This window comes from Phascolarctos cinereus, unplaced genomic scaffold (genome assembly GCF_003287225.1).
Source record: "Phascolarctos cinereus isolate Bilbo 61053 unplaced genomic scaffold, phaCin_HiC Scaffold_9;HRSCAF=440, whole genome shotgun sequence".
In the NCBI taxonomy this organism is placed as follows: Eukaryota; Metazoa; Chordata; class Mammalia; order Diprotodontia; family Phascolarctidae; genus Phascolarctos; species Phascolarctos cinereus.
The window spans coordinates 33859212-33882611 of record NW_027556402.1 but is presented as its reverse complement, the minus strand read 5'-3'; the positions used below and the strand labels follow the sequence as shown (position 1 = coordinate 33882611).

The window sequence follows — 23400 nt, the reverse complement described above, 5'->3', positions numbered from 1 at the left end:
ATCTGCCTATTGGACATTTTCAAGTGGATAGCCTGTAGGAAGTGGTTTGTTGGAACCAACTCATGTTGAACTTTGAGAGCTGATAGTTGCGCCTTTCAGTGTGAGCCTTGAAATCTTGGAAAGTAAAAAATGCTACAAATCAAGACTCAATTTATTGTTTTGTAGATTGTTGACTTTAGAGTGATGGAAGGAATGGTAATGATGCAGATTAAATTTAAGTGTGTTATGCATGCATTTTCCCCCTGATTCTTAAGCATTTAAATCCCTGTGGATTTCTCAAACTCAGTATGTCCAAAACAAAGCCTATTCCATTTCCACCTAAAGTGATCCCTTTTTCAAACTCCATTTATGATGATGGTAACCATCCTTCCTGTCACCCAGGCTAGAAAACTTGACCTGGAGTCAACCCCTACTCCCACAACCTCTAACCTAATTTGTGCCCTCATAAACATCTACCTGAATTAGGGGCAATAGTCTCTTTCTGTCTCTCAGCAATTGGGGTTAAATGACTTGCCCAGGGTTACACAGTTACTACATGTCTGAGGCCAGATTTGAACTCAAGTCCTCCTGAGTCCAGGGCCTGTGCTCTATTCACTGCACCCCCTGGCTGCCCCAGGGCAGTAGTCTCTTCATTTGCCTACTGAATTCCAGTCTCTCCCTCTCTCAATCAAGTTTCTGCATAGCTGCCAAATGAATCTTCCCAAACACAGGTCTGAACATGTCCTCCACTCCTCTACCCCTCAAAATTCTTAAGATCTTCACAATTTGGTTCCTACCTCCATATGCAATCTTATTTCATGATATGCTCTCTGTTTAGTCAAAGTGACTTGCCAGGTGTTCCCCATATGTGACATGCCATTTGTCTCTGAGTCTTGGCACATGGTCCTGTATACCTTGAATATACTTCCTCCCCACTTCCATCTCATAGATCCTCTAATTTCCTTTATAGAATAACTCAGGTGACACTTTCTATATGCAGGATTTCCTGACTCCAACCTCCAATGGGTATTTAAAAAAATTTTTTTTGTTTGTATTTTCCTCTTCATATACATCTTGATCATCCTGGCGGAATGTTACTTCCTTGAGTAGCAAGGACTGTTTATTTTTTTTTGGATCCCCAATGTCCAGTGCAATATCTTACAAATACTAATTGTTCAATAAATACTTAGTGAATTGAAGTATACCAAGCTGCTTTCTTTATATAGTATCTCATGTTGTGCAGATCACTGAACTATTACCATTAAGTATATCTCATTTTTCATTCATATTTAGTTAATAAGACAATTTACTTTTGCCGATAAATAGTAAACCCCCTTTGATTATACTACCAGTAATATTCCATTGGTGTCATTTTATATCTTTTCAGATATCCTATGATGCATGGCTTGTGTTCACCTAAAAAGGACGAACCTTATATTTTGTAAACGAGAAGGCGCAAAGGAAAAAAGAATGTATTTTAATTCAGCAAGTTTTATTTTTTATATTGACATGTTCTGAATGGAGCCCCAAACATTTGCTGATGAGAAAAAGGGAGAAGGCAGAGAGGCAGAAAGTAGAAAGCATAATGGCTCATCAATGAGGAAGGGGCATGGATGATGATGGCTTTCTGCCACTTGACTGAAGGTTGTCAGTTGTCTAAGGTCTAATACTTAACAATGATGAAACTGAAAAGTATGACCTTCTATCAAGCTCTTAATTAACTTTTCTTATTTCCTTCATTCAAAATGAATTTGAGACAGTGTCTTAAAAATCCATTCATATTAATCATTAATCAGTTCAGCTGCAGGCTTCCATTGGTCAACCTGGTGATTGAATTATTGAAAGCTTTTATTGATGTCCTGCTACTCCTTACAGATACAATAAGAATGCTGGCAAGATGGGGCCATGTGATTGGTCTCACATTTTCAGAACGGTGCGAATGCTGAAATGAGAAATGAAAGGTATTAGTTAATTCACACTTCAGGCAATCTGTTCTGTGACCAAGTAGGCTTCCATGTAGGTAAGTACCATCTTGGTCTGCAGAGCTTTCCTAATCACACCCTTTATCATTCATGGACAAACTAGGCCCAGGAAAGTAGGGGAGGAGATCAAAATCATACCTCTGTTCCATTTTTTCCTGTCTTCCCATTCTCAGTTTCTCTGTCATTAAATCAGATTTAATTTCTCTTTTTGTCCATGCCCATAATCACCATTGAAAATTATGTATTAAGGACCTGAATACATGACATTTTACTAGGCATGAGGGTCAGAGAGTAATATATGTAGTAACAAGATGACAGGCAGCTTATGGTAGAAGCCATGCTATTGTATACCAAAAATTCTCTCATAGATATTCCTGAGTCAATGTAGGTGATAGAAAAGAAAGTTGGTTTATTTTAATCCCAAAAGCCTCTTGGGAAGGGGATGCATTGAGTATTTAATTTCAAACTGACATTTTATATCCTTTTGCTCCCCAATATCCAATAGTGTGAATATCAATGGATACTCTTGGAGTAAGCAATTATTGTGTCTCAAGAAATGAAAGTACTAATTTTTCAAATTTCCATCTGATATATTAAGTTATACTTGACTGTATTAAGCACCACCATGGAATATACACCATGGTATTCTAGGATTTTTCCGTAATGATATTATATGTAGAAGCCCTTAGTGTAGCAGAAGTTGTTTTGTTCTTTCCTTCCAACGAGTAATATCATAGACTAAATCATTCCCCTGAAGAACAGAGCAAATTAGTTGGTAGGGAGGGGGCTTGGGAGGATCAGTAAGGAAGCCAAATTTTTATTTTTCCTAGACTTTATTTACATATACTGTAGTCATCACTACATATCCATACATTACTGGATGAAAAAATACTTATCTGTAATAGAAGGTAAAGGGCATATTTGTTGACATTTACCTACTTACTTAAAAATCATATTATTTAAAATCATCTTATTTGTGACTTTAGTCTCATGTATCAGAATTCATGAGTCTTAATATCTACTAGAGCTAAAGTGGCCCCAAATCTGAAAATTATAATACTGTTGTCAAAAGAAAGCTCAAATTTCCAATATCCTCTAGAGAGAATTCATAGTTAAAACCAATGCTGAAGCAAGATAGTCCCGAATTGATGACTTGGGATTTTCAAACTTATGACATGATTATAGTTCTTAATAGGGGTCTCAACAATTTCATCTAGATGGGCAGAGCCAAGATGGAGGAGTAAAAGCAGTAACTTGCTTTAGCTCTTCCCCAAACCCTCCAAATTCCTGTAAAAATTGGCTCTAAACAAATTCTAAAGCAGCAGAACCCACAAAAACACAGAGTGAAACAAATTTCCAGCCCAAGACAACCTGGATGGTTGATCAGAAAGGTATATCACGCCAAGCTGGTAGAGGAGCACAGCGTGGCATGGGCAAGCAGGCGTCAGCGAAACTTGGAGCAGTCCTCAGAGGACTAAATCATGGGTAGCTGTGCAGGTTTCCAGACTTCTCAATCCATGAACACCAAAGACAAGTTAGAATGTTAGTAGGAAAAGTCTGTGTCTTCACTGAGAGAGAGAAGCTCAGGATCCCAGCCCCATTCCCAAAGTGTGACCTCAGGGTGGTGGCTGTGTCTGGAGCTTCTAGCCCACAGACTAAGGGGAAATCAAGTGGCTGATCAGAGGGCATTATAGGGTTCTCTTTGCTGGTGCTGAGGCAGGATTCTCTTGCTTTGCCTGTGCTTGGATCTGGGTCACAGCTCTGGGTGATGGTCCTGGGGGGAGGAGGAGCACTGGCAAGGTGGAACTTGTAGTGGCTGTGAAAAGAGAATCCTCCTCACAGTTCCAAGACAGAAAAGAGTTCTTGTGGTCACTAATACACCAGAGCATAGGCCAGGAAAGGAGTAAACACCTCGCCTTTCATCATAGCACCTTGGAAGAACTGAAAATTTCCAAGTCCTTAGAAGTATCTCTGAAAATAACTGCACAAAACCTCCAAAGCTTGGGACAGTACATTCTTCACACTGGAAGCAGACCTCTACCTTAATAAAAAGTTTGTAACTGAAGTAATTGGCTGGGATCATGAGCAAGTAGCGCAAAAAGAGTCAGGCCATAGAATCTGACTTTAGTGACAAAGAAGATGAAAACATACAACCAGAAGAAGACAACAAAGTCAAATCTCCTACATGCCAAGCTTCCAAGAAAAATGTGAATTGGTCTCAGCTCATGGAAGAGTTGAAAAAGGATTTTGAGAAGCAAGTAAGAGAAGTAGAGGAAAAACTGAGAGTGATGCAAGAAAATCATGAAAAACAAGTGAACAGCTTGCTAAAGGAGACCCAAAAAATTACTGAAGAAAATAACACCTTAAAAAATAGCCTAACCCAAATGGCAACAGAGGTCCAAAGAACCAATGAGGAGAAGAATGCCTTAAAAAGCAAAATTGGCCAAATGGAAAAGGAAGTCTAAAAGCTTACTGAAAAAATACTTCCGTAAAAATGAGAATGGAGCAATTGGAAGCTAGTGGCTTCATGAGAAATCAAGACACTATAAACCAAAATCAAAAGAATGAAAAAATAGAAAACAATGTGAAATATCTCATTGGAAAAACAAGTGACCTGGGAAACAGATCCAGGAGAGATAATTTAAAAATTATTGGAGTATCTGAAAGCCATGATCAAAAGAAAAGCCTAGACATCATCTTTCAAGAAATTATGAAGGGAATCTGCTGTGATATTTTAGAACCAGAGGGCAAAATAGAAATGGAAAGAATCCACCAATCACCTCCTGAAAGAGATCTCCAAAGGAAAACTCCTAGGAATATTGCAGCCAAATCCCAGAGCTCCCAGGTCAAGGAGAAAATTTGCAAACAGCCAGAAAGAAACAATTTAAGTATTGTGGAAACACAATCAGGGTAATCCAAGATTTAGCAGCTTCTACATTAAGGGACCTTTGGGCTTGGAATATGATATTACAGAGGGTAAAGGAGACAGGATTACAACGAAGAATCACCTACCCAGCAAAACTGATCATAATCTTTTCAGGGACAAAATGGATGTTCAGTGAAATAGAGGACTTTCAAGTATTTTTGATGAAAAGACCAGAGCTGAATAGAAAATTTGACTTTCAGATACAAGACTCAGGAGAATCACAAGAAGGTAAGCAGGAAAGAGAAATCATAAGAGACTTATTATTATTGAACTGTTTACATTCTGCAAGGAAAAATGCCATTTATAACTCATGAGTCCTTTGTCAGTATTAGAGTAGTTGAGGGGAAATATGTCATATATATATATATATATATATATATATATATATATATATATATATATGTATATATATATATAATATTGTATATATACACAGATACATACATATATATTACATATATATAGTATATGTACACTATATAGTATATCTATATAGTATACATAGATATACCATATATAGTATAATAGAGAGATATATAGAGAGAGAGAGAGAGAGAGATAGAGATAGATAGATAGATAGATAGATAGATAGATAGATAGAAGGCCCAGGGTGAGTTGAAGATGAAGGGGTGACATCTGGAGAATAAAATTAAGAAGTGAGAGAGGATTATATGGAGAGAGGGAGAAACAGGGAGGTAGAATGAGGTAAATTGTCTCACAGAAAACAGACAAGAAAAGCTTTTTACAGTGGAGGGGAAATGGGGGAAGGTGAGAGGGAATGAGTGAATCTTATTCTCATCGGATTGACTTAAGGAGAGAATAACATACACACTCAGTTGGGTATGAAAACCTATCTTACCATAGAGGAAAATAGAGGGGGAAGAGGACAAAAGAGCAGGGGAATGATAGAGAGGGGGGCAGTTGTGAAAAGGGTAATCAGAAGCAAACACTTCTGAGGATGGATAAGGTCAAAAGAGGAATAGAACAAATGGGGGGCAGGATAGGATGAAGGGCAATATACTTAGTTGTTCACAACATGACTACTATGGAAGTATTTTGCATGACTACACATATATAACCTATATCAAGTTGCTTGCCTTCTCAATGAGGGTGGGTGGGGAGAGAGGAAGGGAGAAAATTTGGAACCTAAAGTTTTAAAAACAAAAGTTAAAAAAATTTCATCTAGATTTTGCTTCTTAGGCCTAGTAATTCCATCTTATTTCCCTCCACCTGCTGCCTTGGACTTTTGCCATATGACCTTCAGTAAAAACCATGAAATTAATTTTTATTGCTTTGGACTTTGGAGAACCTGTAGATTACAAGTGCCCAGCTTCAAAATCCCCCCTTTCCCATGGGGTAAGAGGAACGTTACATTATCTGTCAATATCATTTTGGCCTTCATGTTCGACTCTTACAGACCTGCTACCATGCATATTCTACTTCGCCCAGCTCTAGTTAGATGACATTCTACCATTTCAATCAAATATACCTGGTTGTCTGTTGACCCATGTTCTAGTCTCAGTTTTTTAATACTGGCTTTTTGACCCTGAGTAAGTCTCTTAAACTGTCTGAGCCTCATTTCCCTCACCTAATTCTGTATGTCTTAAGTGTCTCTTTCCCTACTGGCCCTTTCCCACCATTAGATTGTAAATTCTTTAAGAATATGGACTCTGTCATTTCATCTTGTTACCTAGCACCTAGGACACTAATAAAATCTGTGGAAGCATTCCTTTTGGAGTCTTTCCTAAAAGAGGGGAACAAAAAACATTCCAAGGTAATATTATCTATACCACAAAGGAAGTTCTTAGAGGGAGAGTTAGCATTAAAAAATACTTATTTCTAAGTAGACCGGAATGGTGTTTTTAAAGCACACAGTAGGTGTTTTTGGTTGTTTGGTCATTTCAGTCATGTCTCTATGTGATCCCATTGGAGTTTTCTTGGTAAAAGTACTGGAGTGGTTTGCCATTTTCTTCTCCAGCTCATTTTATATATGAGGAACTGAGGCCAACAGGGCTAAGTGACACACCCAGGGTCACAAAGCTAGTAAATGTCTGAGGCCAGATGTAAACTCAGGAGGATGGGTCTTCGTGATTTCAGACCCTGCACTGTAGGCACTGCACTACCTAATCCCAAACAGACCAGCACAGTTCTTAGCACATAGTAGGTGCTTAGTTAATGCTTGTTGAATGGCATTGAATGGAACAAAGGCCACCAATGGTGTCCACCAGATTAGTTGACCAATTTGCATTGAGATCAAGGCTTAACACTCATGGTTTGATGGAAAATTCAAACTAGTTTTTGATTATTCTTTCTATTTGTCTCTACTCCTAAACCTGCTTTTGTCCTTTCTGTGACTTCCACTTCCTTCATCACTGTTTTATCAAAGGATATCACCTCTGCTCTGACTTCACTCTTCTCCCTTCCCAAACTTGACCTCTTGGCGAGCTAAGTCAGCTCTATACTATCCTATACTGTTTTCTCTCCCTTTCATTCTGTCATGTCTTGACAAACCATAATCCTGAATGACTTCTACTATTTATCTTCTTTGGTCTTATTCACACGTTGTTGAATGGAACGGGAGGGAATCGTAAAACCATGCTGACTAGGTCTGTCTCAAAATTGTGTTACTTGGGGATGGCTAGGTGGCGCAGTGGATACAGCACCAGTCCTGGAGTCAGAAGGACCTGAGTTCAAATCTGGTTTTAGACATTTTGATACTTACTAGCTGTGTGACTCTGGGCAAGTCATTTAACTCCCATTGCCCAGCAGAAAAAAAATTATGTTAGCTAATCTCAAATAGGCCCCCACTATAGCAAAACAATCCCACTATTCATGTCTGATTGACTCCCTATCCTACACACAATCTTTCTTTCTCTTCCCAAGTCTCTCATGCCACTTCCTCCCTATTCTCATCCTTTTCTTCACCTCACTGGAAAAAATTGAGACCACTCTCTGACTTTTTCCTCTTCTTTGCTCTTTCTCATACTACTTACCTTTCCAATCGTCTTCCACCCTATATCATCCCTCCCATACAGTCTGTGATACAGTGACATTGGCTTCTTTGCACAAGCCCACTCCGTCTCCCTCCCTTGGGCCACTTTTCAGTGGCTGTCCCCCGCGCCCAGAAAGCTCTCCCTCCTCCTGTCTATCTCTCAGCTGCCATGAATTCCTTCAAGTCCCAGCTAAAATCCCACCTTTTTTTTTTTGGCAGTTGGGGTTAAGTGACTTGCCCAGGGTCACATAGCTAGTAAGTGTCAAGTGTTGGGTCTGAGGCCAGATTTGAACTCAGGTCCTCCTGACTTCAGGGCCAGTGCTGTATCCACTGCTCCCCTAGCTGCCCCTAAATCCCACCTTTTATAAGAAACTTTTCCTGATCCTCTTCCTCAGTTTTAGTGCCTTCCTTCTGTTGATCGTCTCTCATTGACCTTGTACATAGTTTTTGTATGTAGTTGCTGTTTGTTTGTACATAGCTTCTTTGTCCATAATTGTTGACATATTATCTCTCCTGTTCAAACCCAAGTTCCTTGAGAGGAGATGGTCATTTGCCTTTCTTTATATTCGTAGCATGTGGTCTGGTGCCTAACACATAGTAGGTACGTAATGAGTGTTCATTAATTGGCTGACTGATTAATTGACACCTGTAGATATCATCTCCCACTATCTTTTCCTTCACTCCAGTCTCTGAAGATAAGGTGGCCCTTCTGAGTACCAAGACCAACCCTCTAAATATTCCCCTTATCTCCTTCCCATTTTCTTCAGAAACTTGCCTCCATCATCATACGCAATCTTTCTAATCTTCAATAACTCCCACATTTACATAAAGCTGTCAAAAATATGTCCAGATTTCTACTTCAAAATCCCTACTGTCTCACTAGTTCCTTCCATGCCTGCCAGCTACCACCCTCTATCTTACTTCTCCTTCTGTGGTAAGCTCCTTGAAAACACTCGTTCCAATCAGGGCTTCCTTTCTTCTCTGTCCCTTCTAAACCTCTTCCAGTCTGCCTTCCAGCTTCACCATTCAGCTGAAATGGCTCTCTGCAAAGCCACCAAGGATCTCTAAATTGCTAAATCTGATAGCTTCTTTATGATCCTCATCTTCAGTCCTCTCCTTACCTCCACCAGAGCCTTTGACACCATTGACCACTTACTACTCCAAGATACTCTTTCCTTTCTGGGTTTTGGTGACTCTGCTTTCCCTTGGTTCTTTTCACCTGCTTGATTACTCCTCAGTCTCCTTTGCTAAATCTTCATCATGACGTGTCCCCTAACTAGGGGTGTTCCCAAAGCTCAGTTCTGGGCCATCTTCTCTTTTCTTTCTATGCTAGGGTTTCTTAACCTGAGGCTCCTGAACTAAAGTAAAGATTTTGTTTACTGTGATTCAATATATCTTGCTTCCTTTGCAATCCTATGTATTTTATTCTATTCATTTAAAAAGCATTGTTCTGAGAACGGATGAAGAAGCCTTACCAAGCTGCCATGACACAAAATAGGTTAAGAATTATTCTTCCATACTCTCTTGTTGATTTAATCAACTCACATGGGTTCAATTATGATTTCCATGCAAATTATTCCCAGATCCAGTTCTCTCCCGTGAAATCCAGTTCTCCATTACCAACTGCTTGTTGGACGCTGTGAACAAGATGTCCTTTAGATATCTGAAATTCAACATGTCCAAACAAGAACTCAATCTGTTTCCTTTCAAGTTGTTCCTTCTTCTAAAGTTTATTATCCTGTTTTTTTGTTTTTTGGAGCTAATTGGGTAAAGTGATTTGCCCTAGGTCACACAGCTAGTAAGTGTCAGAGGCTGGAGTTGAATTCAGCTCCTCCTGATTTCAGGGCCAGTACTCTATCCACTGCACCACCTAGCAGCCCCTAACTTTCTTTTACTGTGGAGGGTCCCATCATCCTTCCCACCAGCTAGGTTTATGATTTATATATCAGCCCTGGTTCTTCTCTCTCACTACCGCAGGTATCTAATGAGTATCAGATCTTGTAATTTCTTTCCTTATAACATCTCTTTATATATCTACTTTTCTGTATTCACATAGCCACCTCTCTGATTGAAGCACTCATCACTTCTCCCCTGGACAATTGCAAAAGCCTTTGAACTGTTGTTTCTGCATGAAGTACCCCCCCACACACACCTCCAATCTTTCAGCTACATAATGTGATTTTTCTTAAACTGCAGATCTGACCATACCACTCCCCTACTCAATAAACCTCTTCCTATTCTCTCTAGGTTCAGAAATAAAGTTCTTTGTTTGGCCTTTTAAATCTCTTCATAACCTGGATCCTTCATCTGTTGCTTGTCTTCAACTGCTTTCCATATGGGTTTCCAGCTTTGAAAGAAGTGATTATTAATAACCAATTATGGGGGAAATCTAAGCTCTTTCCCTGTACTATTTTCTTGTTTGAATCCCAGCCTCTGAAAGACTTTATTGAACCCGGCCAAAAATTTACCCCACCTAGACTATCTTATCTAGGTGAATTCCTGCCCATCGTGTTCCACTCAGGTGTGTGTATGTGTGTGTGTGTGTGTGTGTGTGTATAAATTCTTTCACTAAATTGCGCAAGGCTAGGGGTGATGTGGAAGTAAATGAAATGATCAAAGTCACATCTCCTAGCCTCTCATTAGAATAGGTCTATCTCTCCTTATAATATTCATTTTCTCTCATTACTCCCTAACCAATTAGAATCAATTGCCATCCTCAGGAACACCCAATCTTCCAAGAGCATATAACCATTGAGTGAGTCTCTTGAAAGGTCTTTGGCATTGAAGAGTGTCACTGACCCCTTTTATTAATAATATGGTAGCATTTAATACAGCGATTGATTATGCAGAAATTATGTCTCTCAAACTTTTTGCCTGGCACAGCTAGACTTACAGAAAGAGTATTCTTTGAACAGGACACTAATCTTCTGTCTCCATGCCTTTATACTGACTATTCTAGACACCTGGGCTACTCTTCCGTCTAGGCTACAACTTTTAGACTCTCTGGCTTCATTCAAGACTCAGTTGAAATCTCTTCTCTTTCAGGAGGCTTTTCCTGATCTTGTCAGCAGCTGGTGCCAGCCCGTCTAAGGTTCCAGTGCCTGGCATATATTAGGTGCTTAATAAATAATTACTGACCGGCTGATGTCCCTTTGACATACTCTTCCACCATCTCTTTCTTCACTCTGATGACTGATCATGAGTTGGCCCTTCAAATATGTTGGATTTATATATGTTTTCTCCCTCACTGAAATGTAAGCTCCTTGAAGGCAGGAATTGTCTTTGGTTTTTCTTTGCATCTCTAGCACTCAGAACAATGCCTGTCACATAGTGTGTGCTTAATAAATGCTCAGTGATTGATTGATTCTACTGCATAGGATGACAGCTCTGGAGTTGGAAGGCACCTCATCTGCTATCTAGTCCAAGCCGTTCCTTGAACACAAGAGGAAACTGAGGCCCAGGGAGTTAAAGACTCAAGGTCAGTAAAAGGGAGTAGTAGGGTTGGGATTTGAACCCAGCACCCAAAGTGATTCTTACTCCAAAGTCAGTGGAGGTTCCCAAGACACCTTCTACTGTTCCAATTTCATTTTACTTGCAATTTCTAAACAACTCATGATTTTGAGTCCTTTTTTTCCTTTAAAGAACACTAAAAGGCCCTGACTATGGAAGAGAGCTATGGTTGGATTGTAACATAAGAACATAGGTTAAAGAAGGTTTTCTAGCTCTCACTTATTACCTTTTGTAGGGTCTAAAATGTCCTGTCACTAAAGTTAGTTTTTAGAGCAGCTGGGTGTTACAGTGGACAGAACATGAGGCCTGGCGTTAGAAAGACCTGAGTTCCAATCCATCCTCAGAAACTTACTAGTTGTGTGACCCTGGGTAAGTCAGTTAACCGTTTTTGCCTCAATTTTGTTATCAATCAAATGATCTGGGGAAAGAAATGGCAAACCAGTCCAGTATCTTTGCAAGAAAACCCCAAGTGGGGTCACAAAGAGTCAGACAAGACTGAAAATGCCTGATCAGCAACAAAGTTAGTCCGGTGATGAACAAAATGACACTGCCTTTGTACTGTCTGCCTGAATCCCTTAGCCACTGCTTTGCTGATGGGCTATCCCTGTGAAAATAAAAGCCAAATTATGAAGCTATTGCTTACCAAATTTCTGAGCAGAAAAAGGGAAGGATATCAAAATCTTACCTCTTTCCTGAGCGCAGCATGTCAAATCCTTCATTGATCTTATCCAAAGTAGAAACATGTGTTATTAATGGGTCCAGTTTAAATTTCTTGGTCATAACATCAGAGACCAGCTTGGGGACATCATCCTTGCCTTTAAAATCTGAAAGATGTAAACAGAACACCATTATTTCATTCAGATAAGCAATGTGCATGAGGATGTAAAAGTGACAGCCTGTAAAAGTAGTTTTTCATTTTCACTACATAACAAAGGTGAACTGATGCCTTCAAGCTCCCTCGAGGTGATAGAACAGTTTTTTGAGAAAAAATCAGTTTCTTTTGGGGTATTTACATACTAAAAATTGCACATACAGAAAGCCAGGAAATCGATTATTAGATTAAAGCAACGAAAATTGTTGTAGAGTGTTTAGGCCTGAATAGCTAACACAATGTCTACTTATGAGTGGGTTGCACACAGTAGACATCTGCCACACAGAGTTTCTTAGATAAGAAACTGAGGATCATAGGGCAGAGGTTTTGTTTTCCTGACTGCCGACCATTAAAGGCAAGGGCTGCACAAGAGAACCTTTGATTTGGAAAGTGAATGTCTGCCTAATAAGATTATCCCTTTAGAATGGAATTTGGATTTTGAGTCTATAGACTAAAACAGGCATAGGGAACTTGTGTCCTCAAGGCTACATGCAGACCTCTAGGTCCTCAAGGTTGGCTCTGTGATTGAATCTTGTTAGTAGTCCTGTGATCTTGGGTGAGTCACTTCACCCTGTTTACCTCAGTTTCCTTATTTGTCAAATGAGCTGGAGAAGGAAATGGCAAACCACTCCAGTATCTTTGCCAAATGGGATCACAAAGAGTCAGCCCAGACTGAAATGACTGATCAACAACATTAAAGTTGATTTGGATTGAAGTTTGGATTTAATCAAAGGGCCGCACTTGAGGACCTAGAAGCCTACATGTGGCCTTGAGGCCAGAGGTTCTCCACCCATTCCCTAAAAGATAGTGATTTCAAATGCCTCATCAGGAACAGAGTATGCTTAATTATGGCTGGTAAGAATGTAGCTGCCTGGTGTCTTGCAAATCTGACAGAAATGGAATTAAGACAAAAAAGATGGAGGAGTGAGAAAGAGACTGCATATATCCATCAGACTGGGTACTATAGAGAGAAGTTCCTGGAAGATTCTCTTCTAGCTCACTGGCCTATTGTTTGTAGGCCTTCCATATGGAAGAAAAATATCCTCTGAGACCCGTGGAAGTCCACAGGAAACAAAATCCAGTAAAGGAGGCCTTCAGTTTCTATACACATGAGGGCCTTATTTCTGAAATATAGAGGGAACTGAGTCAAATTTATAAAAATAAGAACCATTCCCCAATTGAGAGATGGCCAATGGTATGAATAGGCAGTTTTCAGAAGAAATCAACTCTATGAAGAGTCACATGACAAAAATACTCTTAATCACTATTTATTAGAGAAAGGCAAATTAAAAGAATCCATACCTATCAGATTGGGTAACATGACAGAAAAGGAAAATGATCAATGCTGGAGTGTATGTGGAATACTTGGTACACTAATGCATTGTTGGTAGAGTTGTGGACTGCTCCAACTGCTCTAGAGAACAATTTTGAAATATGTTCAAGAGCTATAAAATTCTATATGCCTTTTGACCTAGACATACTACTACTCGGTCTGTATCCCAAAGAGATTTTAAAAAAGGAAAAAGGACTTATTTTTACAAAATTATTTAAAATAGCTCTTTTTGTGGTGGCAAAGAATTGAAACTTGAGGGGATGTCCATCAATTGGAGAATGGCTGAACAAGGTGTGGTTTATGATTTGTGATGGAATAGTATTGTGCAGGATGGTTTCAGAAAAACTGTAAAATCTTATATGAACTGATGCAAAGTGAAATAAGCATACCCAGGAGAACATTGTACATAGTAACACTGATGTAATGATCAAGTGTGAAAGACTTAGCTAGTCAGATGAAAACAATGTTGTCTCCCTTTTAAGAATGTGAATTGTGTTTTTTTTTTTTTGTTAGGGTAGGGACAGTTTTTCCCTTTCCTTGCAGCACTAGCATTTAATATGGTGCCTGGCACATAAGTGCTTTAAAAGTGCTTATTAGCTGACTCATAAAGGCAGTTTGAAATGTATCCTGACAACAGTAACTGGCGCACAGTACGTGCTTCATAAACGTTTGCTGAATTGACTTGAACCTCAGTAAGTCTACATAATTATGTCAACATCTCAGTCACTTTGAAATGTTTCACCTAGCCAGAGGTAAAGAAACAAAAACAAACAAAAAACCAAGAAAAACCCCACAACCCTAATTATTAGCAATATTTTAACAACCGTACTTCTTAGTGGTAAAAAGTCACCAGCTTGAGTTTTTAACAGACATTCTCTTCTCATGACAAACTACACACCTCCAAAAATAGCTCCTTTCCAGGTGCGTCCAGTCAAAAGCAGCATAGGATCGAAAGAAATATTTTGGCCACTAGGAGGAACACACACAATGACACAAACTCCATAAGCCTTATTGGTGGCTAGAAAGGCAGCTGTCTTAGATGAAATACACACATATATATCATAAATAAGAGAAAAACAAAAGCTATTCTATGATCGTCATTATCCAAGGTACTGTAATAAAGAGCTACAAAACAGTTACTCAACTAGTTTGTAAGTTGCTTCATTATATACACACTAAACTCAAAAGGTTTCAAAAAAACAAAATCCAAAATCACCTTAGTACCATCTGACTCCTTTGATTTCTGATCTTTCGTTAACATGTTTTACAAATAATGGCTGAAACTCATAATGGCTTTTAGGCTGCTGCTCCGCTATAAGAATACATCACAGTAACATGGTACTTCTTTCCTTTCACCACCTTCTTAGTGAAGGAATTCAAGTGATCTCCATCTTATAAATAAGGAAACTGTGATGCAGAGAAGTTAAGGGGTTTGCCCATGGCTACTCAGCTAGTTATTATTATTTTTGTTTCTATTGGCAATAATAATAATTAGCATTTAAGATTTGCAGAGCTCTTTACACACGTTGTATAATTGGATACTCATAGTATCTCTGTGGAGTACATGCTATTACTATACCCATTTTTTAGATGAAGAAACTGAGGTGGAGAGAGGTTAGGTGATTTGCCCAGGGCCACACTGCTGAGTGAGTTTCTGAGACGGGATCTGAAGTCAGTTCTCTTGACTTGTGTCAGTACTTAACTCATTGCATTACTTAGCCGCCTCTGTATAAGAACAGAGATTCAAGCCCTGGCCTTCGTGCTCCAAAACTCTCTAAGATTCTAAAGACTAAATTCTGTAGTCTCCTTGAGGACTGAGAATGATTTGATTTTTGTTAATGTATTTCAGGTGCCCATCAGCAACCAATAAATAGGAGGTGCGTAATAAATGTTTGCTTTCTTGTTTGCTTGGCCAAGGTTTTGTTTAGTTCACTTGCAAGCAATATAAGAACATTTTTCTTCTATCCTAAATATGCTATTCCGTGTGTATTGTTTTTAGCTCAATAACACGCAGCATAGTTAATAGAATATATTTTCCCTGGCTCAGAGGTGGGCATATTAAGATAACCTAACAAAGAATGATTGAATTATGGCTACTCTGAGGAGCTTCTGGAATAACAGTGAATTGACCCCATTCTGTTTCTCACTTGACCCATGCAATGAGTAGCATAATGAATTATGCTAAATGTTTCTTGTCTGTTCAAAATTTTGTGTACTGGTTATTTTCATTTTTTAAGCAATGGTTTATAGGATAAGGATAAGATAATTTAGATTACATCCTGGAGTTGGGAAGGTCTGAGTTAAAATCCATCTTCAGACACTTACTGGCTGTCTGACCCTGGATAAGTCACTTTTCTGTCCTCAGCCTCCATTTTTTTCATTTGTAAAATAGGGATAATGATAGCACTTACCTTTCCTGGTTGTTGTAAGGATAAAATGAAGTAATATTTGTAAAAAGCCTTGCAAACCTTAAAGCATTGTATAAATGCTAGCTGTTATTCTAACTCCAATTCAACTTGCCAGGAAAGTATTCTTCCAGCTTAGATTGGCAGGAGGCTTGCAGCACTTTGTGAATTTTATGTACACTCTGCATGTTTGAGCTTTTAAAGAAATTTTTCAGAGAAAAGAAGTCAAGTGAAACTGGTACTCATTACCTTCAAGTGTATAGGTTGCTTTGGTACTAGGATGTTTGGGGTTTACTTCCTGAGGTGAGGGAGAAAGTGGGGACCTCAATGGAAGGTCACATCCTGTTTTGTCCAGTGGGTGGACACAAGTGTGGTCAGTTCTACCCACTTTCCCCAAAAAGAGACAGGTAGAAAAGTGCTCCTCATCCAAACTGCCTTCCACAGTGCTCTGTTCTGGGCACCTTATGTAAAATCCTTTATCTGTTTTAAAGTGTTTACTCTTATTACAGGAGAAAGATGGCATTTCTAATTATGACTTAAGATTACTGATGATCCTGCTGTGCTCCCAGGAGATGAAGAACTTATGGAAGAGAGAGTCATCAGGTCCTCAAGTGAATCTGTGATCTCACTGGTTTGTGTGTTTCATTCAATGATGCAGATTTTGATCCTCACTGCCCTCACTCCCAATTGCTGTTTATCTTGTATCTTGAGGGTGACCCTTATCCATGTCTGCCCACAAGTCTATAACAAGAGTTCAAGCCAATATTCTGTAGGCTTTCCTCCCTTTCTTCAGACATACCAGTGTAATACTTGGGTTCTCCAACAGTCATTCCATGGGCTCCCTACATGACTAGCTAGTATGTTTTTTCCTGCATCTATACTTCCCCCATGACACCTTTTACTTTCGTTCTCCTTTAGAATTCTTTATTTAGGATATGTTGCTGTCTTCTCATTCCCACCATGAGCCTCCCCATTGACTTTTTTTTGAAAGTTGTTTAATTTTTCAACAGTTTTCCATCACCCACATCCATGTAAAACTAGTCAAATATTCTTATTAAAAAGGATGAGCTTTGTTTCTGGGAGAAGTTTGCAGTTACTAAAGAAGAAAACTGTGCTTTACTATTGTTACTGATATCACTAATAGTGTTTATTAGTAATAATGCATATTTATATTATACCTAAATGTTGTATCTTGCTTAAACAAATATCTAGATCTGCCATTGCAGCCATCTGGGGAGTTGCATGATATATAAGCTTCTTGTGCTAGTATTCATCAGTAATTGTTCTGCATTTCATAGTCTTAGAAAATTACCTGGGGCTCTAAGATGTTAAGTTAATTGCCCAGGACCTCATATTCAGTATTTATCAGAGAGAAAAGTTGAACCAGTGTCAACCTGACTCTGAGGCCAACCTCTATCCATTCTCCTTTCTTGCCCCTCTCACATTTACATAGTACTTGAAGGTTCACTTAAAACATTCCTCAAAATGATCTTGTGATAGGTCATAAAAGTATCATCATTCCCATTTTATAGATGAGCTCATTGAGCCTCAGAGACAGAACTTTCCCATGGTGACACAGCTAGTAAACATCAGAGCTGGGATCTAAACCCAGGTTTCCTGACTTCAAGTTTAAAACTCTTTGTGCTATATTGCAAATGCTATTTCTTTCAAATCTTTGGGTCTCCTAGATCAGCACTCTTTCCAGTGCATAATGAAGAGTTATGAAGCTTAATTCTTCATGAGATTAATCTAACAACACAACTCCCCAGCCCTAGCTATCTTTCTCCTTTTCAACTGAAGAGGAATGTCAGAAATTAAAAACATTGTTTGGATTAAGGTACTGTATACTCAGCAGGCAATCTCCAAAAGATGCAGATGGCTTTATCATTTGTCCCTTGGGTTCACACTAACACCCTGGCCTTAGTCCATGGGTAGAGAAGTCTCAGAGTGTCATGAAATACTTACCATTGCATCCAGACAGCCAATAACTTCAAATGAAAAATCAATGCCATCCTCGGTCATTTCAACTAGCACATCTTGGATTGGTTTCTTGTAGTCCTGAGGGTTGATGCACTCAGTAGCACCTAACTCTTTGGCCTTTGCAAATTTGTCCTTGTTAATGTCCACGCCAATGATCCGGGAGGCTCCAGCTGTCTTGCAGCCAATGATCACTGATAAGCCAACACCTCCCAGGCCAAAGACAACACAAGTAGAACCAGGAGTGACCTGTGTGGTCAGAAAACATGAGAGTTTAGATTTACCCACCCCTGGGTAGTGTACTTACACAATCTTTGTAATTCTTAAGTCAATCTAAAATTCCCATGAATGATTTAGTAATCTTTTGCTGTACAGAGAGCTAACAACAAAAGCCTTAAGGATTCAATAGGGCATTTAACCTCTCTGAGCCTTGTTTTCTTCATGTGTACAACAAAGGGGTTGAATCCCATGTTCTCCAAGGTGTTTTAAAGTTCAAAAAAATTTAATCAAGAAAGAGGTGTTAGCCACTCAACTCCAGGATACTTGGCTTTAGCCATTTTATGCAGGAAGCAGAGAAGTGTAAGAGACCATGAGAAGTGACCAAAAACATCCTTGAAGGAATGTGAAAAAATTGCAAGGGTGCTCCCACATTATCAACTTGTCTTATGGCTTACTTCCAGGATGTATAATTTCAATATTAGGGGTCATTCTCCACACTGGTGCCAATTACCAGCCCCATCAAGCCTTTTTATATTGTCTTCATGACCCTCTGTGCCTGAAAAATCCATCAGCCTACATCCAACCTGATGATACACATTTCCCAGCTTAGTTGGGATGGACTTCCAAGGAGAAATAAGTGACCTAGGCAAGTCAGTGATGTTAGTGGATAGGACGCTTGACTTGGAGTGAGCAAAACCCCATTTCAAATCCTGGCTTAGATACTTGCCAGTTGGGAAACCTTGGGTAAGTCACTTAATCTTTTTCAGACTCAGTTTCTTCATCTCCAAAATGAGGATAATAATGGCACCTAGTTCTTAGGGTTGTTGTGAGGATCTTACTGAGATAACATCTCTATCTACCTAGACCTTTCTACCTGTCTACCTACCTAACTACTTATCTATCTATCTATCATCTATCTATCTGTCTGTCTGTCTATGTTAGTACTCTATTTTGCCATCTATCTGCCTACATGCTTTACATATGGGATACTGAGGACCAGAGAGATGAGGTGACCTGCTCAAAGCTACATCATCAATGATATTTGAACTTCTTATTCTAGAGCATTTTCTCATTAGATAAGAGGAAGCTCTAAAGTTCTGCCCTGACCAATTAAAATATAATTGGGAAAAATTTAACAAAATAAATAAAAATGAGATACAATAGAACATTATTTTGTGGTTTTCTCAGTTACCAGGAGAATCTGTTTCTATTTGAATTTCACAACACACCGTGAGACCAACCAGCTTGAGATCTTTTTGACTTACTCATATTTTTTTCACTTACATCAATCATTAATAATGCATTATATGAAATATTGCAATTTTGTCAATTTTATAATTGGCATTCATCTGCTTTGAAATGTGATGACCTTAATCTTGACTCTGTGTTATGTAACAACTTATTTTCTATTCTTCTATTGCACAAGGAGGCACACTAAAGCAGTTAATGATTAGCTGTGTCATTTGCAAGTGCAAATATGAGAATAAAATGCTGGGTATGGGATCATAGTCGCATATTATTAACTTTTTTACTCCCCCCCCATTCAAGTTCTACATAGTTCAAAAGCAACAGCATTGTATGTATGTTCTATCAAGACCACTGAGGAAAAGACAGTATTTGTGAATGTGACTTAGAATCACAGAAGTATCATAAGCAGGGGTGTGCTGGTAAATGTTTAACAAATGATTTTCTGGGAAAGGGAACATGCTTTTAAAGCTTAATTTGCCTTCTGAATATTTTCCCCATCACTTTCTTAAGTCTAGAAGCCAATAAAAAAATTAATCAAGTACTGATTTGTAAGCCAATTTTTGAGGTCTAAACGCTCACACTGAAAATTTTAAGCTGGCGTCAGCATACCTCTAGTATAATCCATGATGATAAGGAGGAAGAATATCGTTCTCACGTTGTATGACCAGTTTGATCATTACCTAGCTCCCACTGTCCTTTTCTCAAATTCCCATCCAAGAATTTTGCCATACTGGTCCCTCTCTTCTTCCGTTACTCCATTCAGGTACTTGACTGTCCAGTACTCCCCACATTATTCCACTGATGAAATGAATTGAATGCTGAACTTGAAATCAGGAAGACCTGAGTTCAAATACTATCTTATTTGGTAGCTCTGTGACCCTAGGAAAGTCAATTAACCTCTCTCAGCCTCAGTTTTCTCCTTTGTGAAATGGGGGGTAATATTTGCATAAGATTGTTGTGGCGTAAAACAGTAGCCTGTGGGTTGCCCAGAGAGGCCACACTGAGCCTGTCCCTGCTAGTAGACGTTCTCATTTTCACCTGGGAAGGAACAGTAAAGTTTGTTAAAGCTCTGCCTTTGGCAGGATGAAGCTTGTTATCTGGACTCCATTGCTCTACAATCACCTAGTCCAATTCTTACTTTTTTTTCCTAATAGATAAACTCAGGCCCAAAGAATGACTTACCTAAACTTACATAATTTACATAATTTAAGTATCAGAGCCAGGATTGAAACTTTTGGTCTTAGTTGCCAAATTCAGGGCTCTTTGCACTAGCCTACCATGTTTCCCTATAAGAAAATATTTCCTTTCTAGCTACTAGCCCAAGTATCTACTCTTTGGTTATGCACCTTGTACCTTGAGGTCTGCTCTATTGAGTGAATTAGATTGAAGCTCTCTTTCTTACCTTGGCAACTTTTACTGCAGAGCCATAACCAGTGGAAAATCCACAGCCAATTAGGCAGACTTTTTCCAGAGGAGCAGATGAATCAATCTTTACAACGGAGATTTCACCCACCACTGTGTACTCACTGAAGGAGCTGACGCCCAGGAAATGATGAATTGGCTTCCCTTGGAAGGTAAATCTGTTGGTACCATCTGGCAAGGTGCCTTTAGTGGCACTTAGGCTAATCAAGGAAACACACACACATGCACGCGCACACACACACACACACACAGATACACACCATGAGACATAGGCATCAACACAAATACAATTCCAGTGCTACCCCAAGGGAAAATAGTAGAAACCTACTCATTTTCAGTGCAAAGGTTGCCATTTGGGTGCTTACAAACTTTGCATTTCCTGCACTGTGGAGTACAGAGTGGGATGACTTTGTCACCTATGGGGAGAAGAGAAAGTATTGTTAAAAATCTAGAATTACAAGATATTAGAATTTGATGTTCATCTTGTCCAAGCCCCACCTTACAGAAGAGCAAAGTGGGTCCCAGTGTTAGGAAACAAAATTATATCACACTTTTTTTTGGGTTTTTTTGGTGAGGCAGTTGGGGTTAAGGGTCACACAGGTAGTTAAGTGTCATGTGTCTGAGGCCGGATTTGAACTGAGGCCCTCCTGACCCCAATGCCAGAGCTTTATCAGCTGTGCCACCTAGCTGCCTCTATATTACACTTTTTGAGGCATGTAAGTTCTGCTCCCATTATCTCATTTGATACAACAACCCTATAAAGTATGCTCCCATTTTGGGGAGATGGGGAAATTGAGACTTAGTAAGGTAGAGTGATTTATTTGAAGTCGCTAGCTAGAAAGTTGCAAAAATATGATTTAAACCCAAGTCTTCTGATATCTATCTAGAACTCTTTCTACTGCCTCCCCATATACATAAACAAAGAAAGAATCTCTAGGCAGTAGCACACTACCTTTGACATGAAACATTTCCACATCTCCCAAGCTGCTAGTATCTCTCTGCTTCTGTGTATTTTTGTATATGTTGTGTTCCATGGTAGAATATAAGCCCCTTGGGGACAGGGATTATTTTGCTTTTGTCCTTGCATCCTCACACCTTAATATAGTACCAGGTACATAATAGTTGCTTAATAAATGTTTTTAGATTGATCAGAGGCATACCATGGAAAAGGCACTGGCTCTGGGGTCAGAGGTTCAAATTCTTCCTCAGATATTGCCTATTTGTGTGTCCTTGGACACATTGCTTAACTTCCCTGGTCCTCAGTTTTCTTATCAGTAGAGTTCATTGGCTTAAAAGGATTCTGAGGCCCCATCCAGCTCTGTGTCTCTGATCCTGGGATTGACTGACTGATTGCATTGTCTGCAAGGTAAGACTCATGGGAAATGAATCGTGACTGGTCATTATCATATTAGTCTCTGTGACTGTTCTGTCATGGGCAATTGGTCCAGCAGAGAAGTACAAAAGTTCAAAATTCCTCCTGTGAATTTCAGCACATGGGTCTTAGGATGGATAGGCCTCTATAATTCTGCCAGGTGTTAGACAGATGTGGTATGTCATGTTGGTTTGGGGCACATGGGAAATGAAAAGTTTTCGGTGCAAGAAAAAGGAAAATGTCTTAGTTTTTCTCGCTGTGTTAATGCTTAGATGTAATATTATATCAATATTATCTTTTGTTGGATATCCTTACTTCTTTCTCTCTCTTTCTCTTTGTTATTTATTTATTTTTTTGGTAAGGCAATCAGGGTTAAGTGACTTGCCCAGGGTCACACAGCTAGTAAGTGTCAGGGGCCAGATTTGAACTCAGGTCCTCCTGACTCTAGGACTGGTGTTCTATCCATTTGTGCCACCTAGCTGCCCCCCTTACTTCTTTCTCAAGGGAATATATTTTAAATGTTTGCTTTATATATATTCATTTGCATGTTGTCTCCTCCAGCAGAAATTGCATTTTGCGTCTTTTTCTATCCCCAACACTCAGCACAGTGCCCGACACATAGTAGGGCCTTAATAAATACTTATTGAATTGAATTAATAACTAACATTCATATAGCACTTCAAGTGCTTCACATGGATTACCTTATTGGATTCTCCCAACCACCCTGTGCTGTAGGTGCTGTTATTATCCCTGTTTTCAGATTAGGAAACTGAATCAGATAGCAGTTAAGTGACTTGCCCAAGATCACACAGCCAGTAAATGTCTGAAGCAGAATTTGAACTCAGATCATCCAGACTCCAGACCAAAGAAAAATCGAACATTTTAGAATGTAAGAATTTGAAATGTGGTTAAAATGAGTATTAAGAATTTTCCTGTAGAGTTTCATTATCTTTCTTTTTTCCTCTGTTCTGCACTACCAAGGACAGTGACTGATTATTCAATTAAAATGTGAATAAGCAGATACATTGTAACTGGCATTGGCCATAACTGGAGCTTGCAGTTACTTTTACCTTTCATCTTCAAAGAACTTTAACCATGTCCATCCACAGTCAGTCATTTCTTTTTCATTCAGAGAATATGCTTGTGGTTGGGAATGACGCAGCC

At 39.1% G+C, this 23400-nt stretch overlaps 1 protein-coding gene and 1 pseudogene across 2 annotated transcripts in view; both read right to left on the bottom strand.

Annotated features, from left to right (window-relative positions):
- Window positions 1-23400, bottom strand: part of LOC110209639 (alcohol dehydrogenase E chain-like) — a 164072-nt pseudogene that overhangs the window by 29261 nt on the left and 111411 nt on the right. The window lies entirely within an intron of this gene.
- Window positions 1455-23313, bottom strand: LOC110203900 (alcohol dehydrogenase E chain-like). Its single transcript, XM_078148471.1, has 6 exons — window positions 23307-23313; window positions 21193-21280; window positions 20845-21064; window positions 17964-18224; window positions 12075-12213; window positions 1455-1921 (listed from the first exon to the last, which is right to left on the bottom strand). Exons 1-5 carry the CDS (start codon window positions 23311-23313, stop codon window positions 12166-12168), a joined length of 624 nt encoding a protein of 207 aa, XP_078004597.1. The 3' UTR covers window positions 1455-1921; window positions 12075-12165.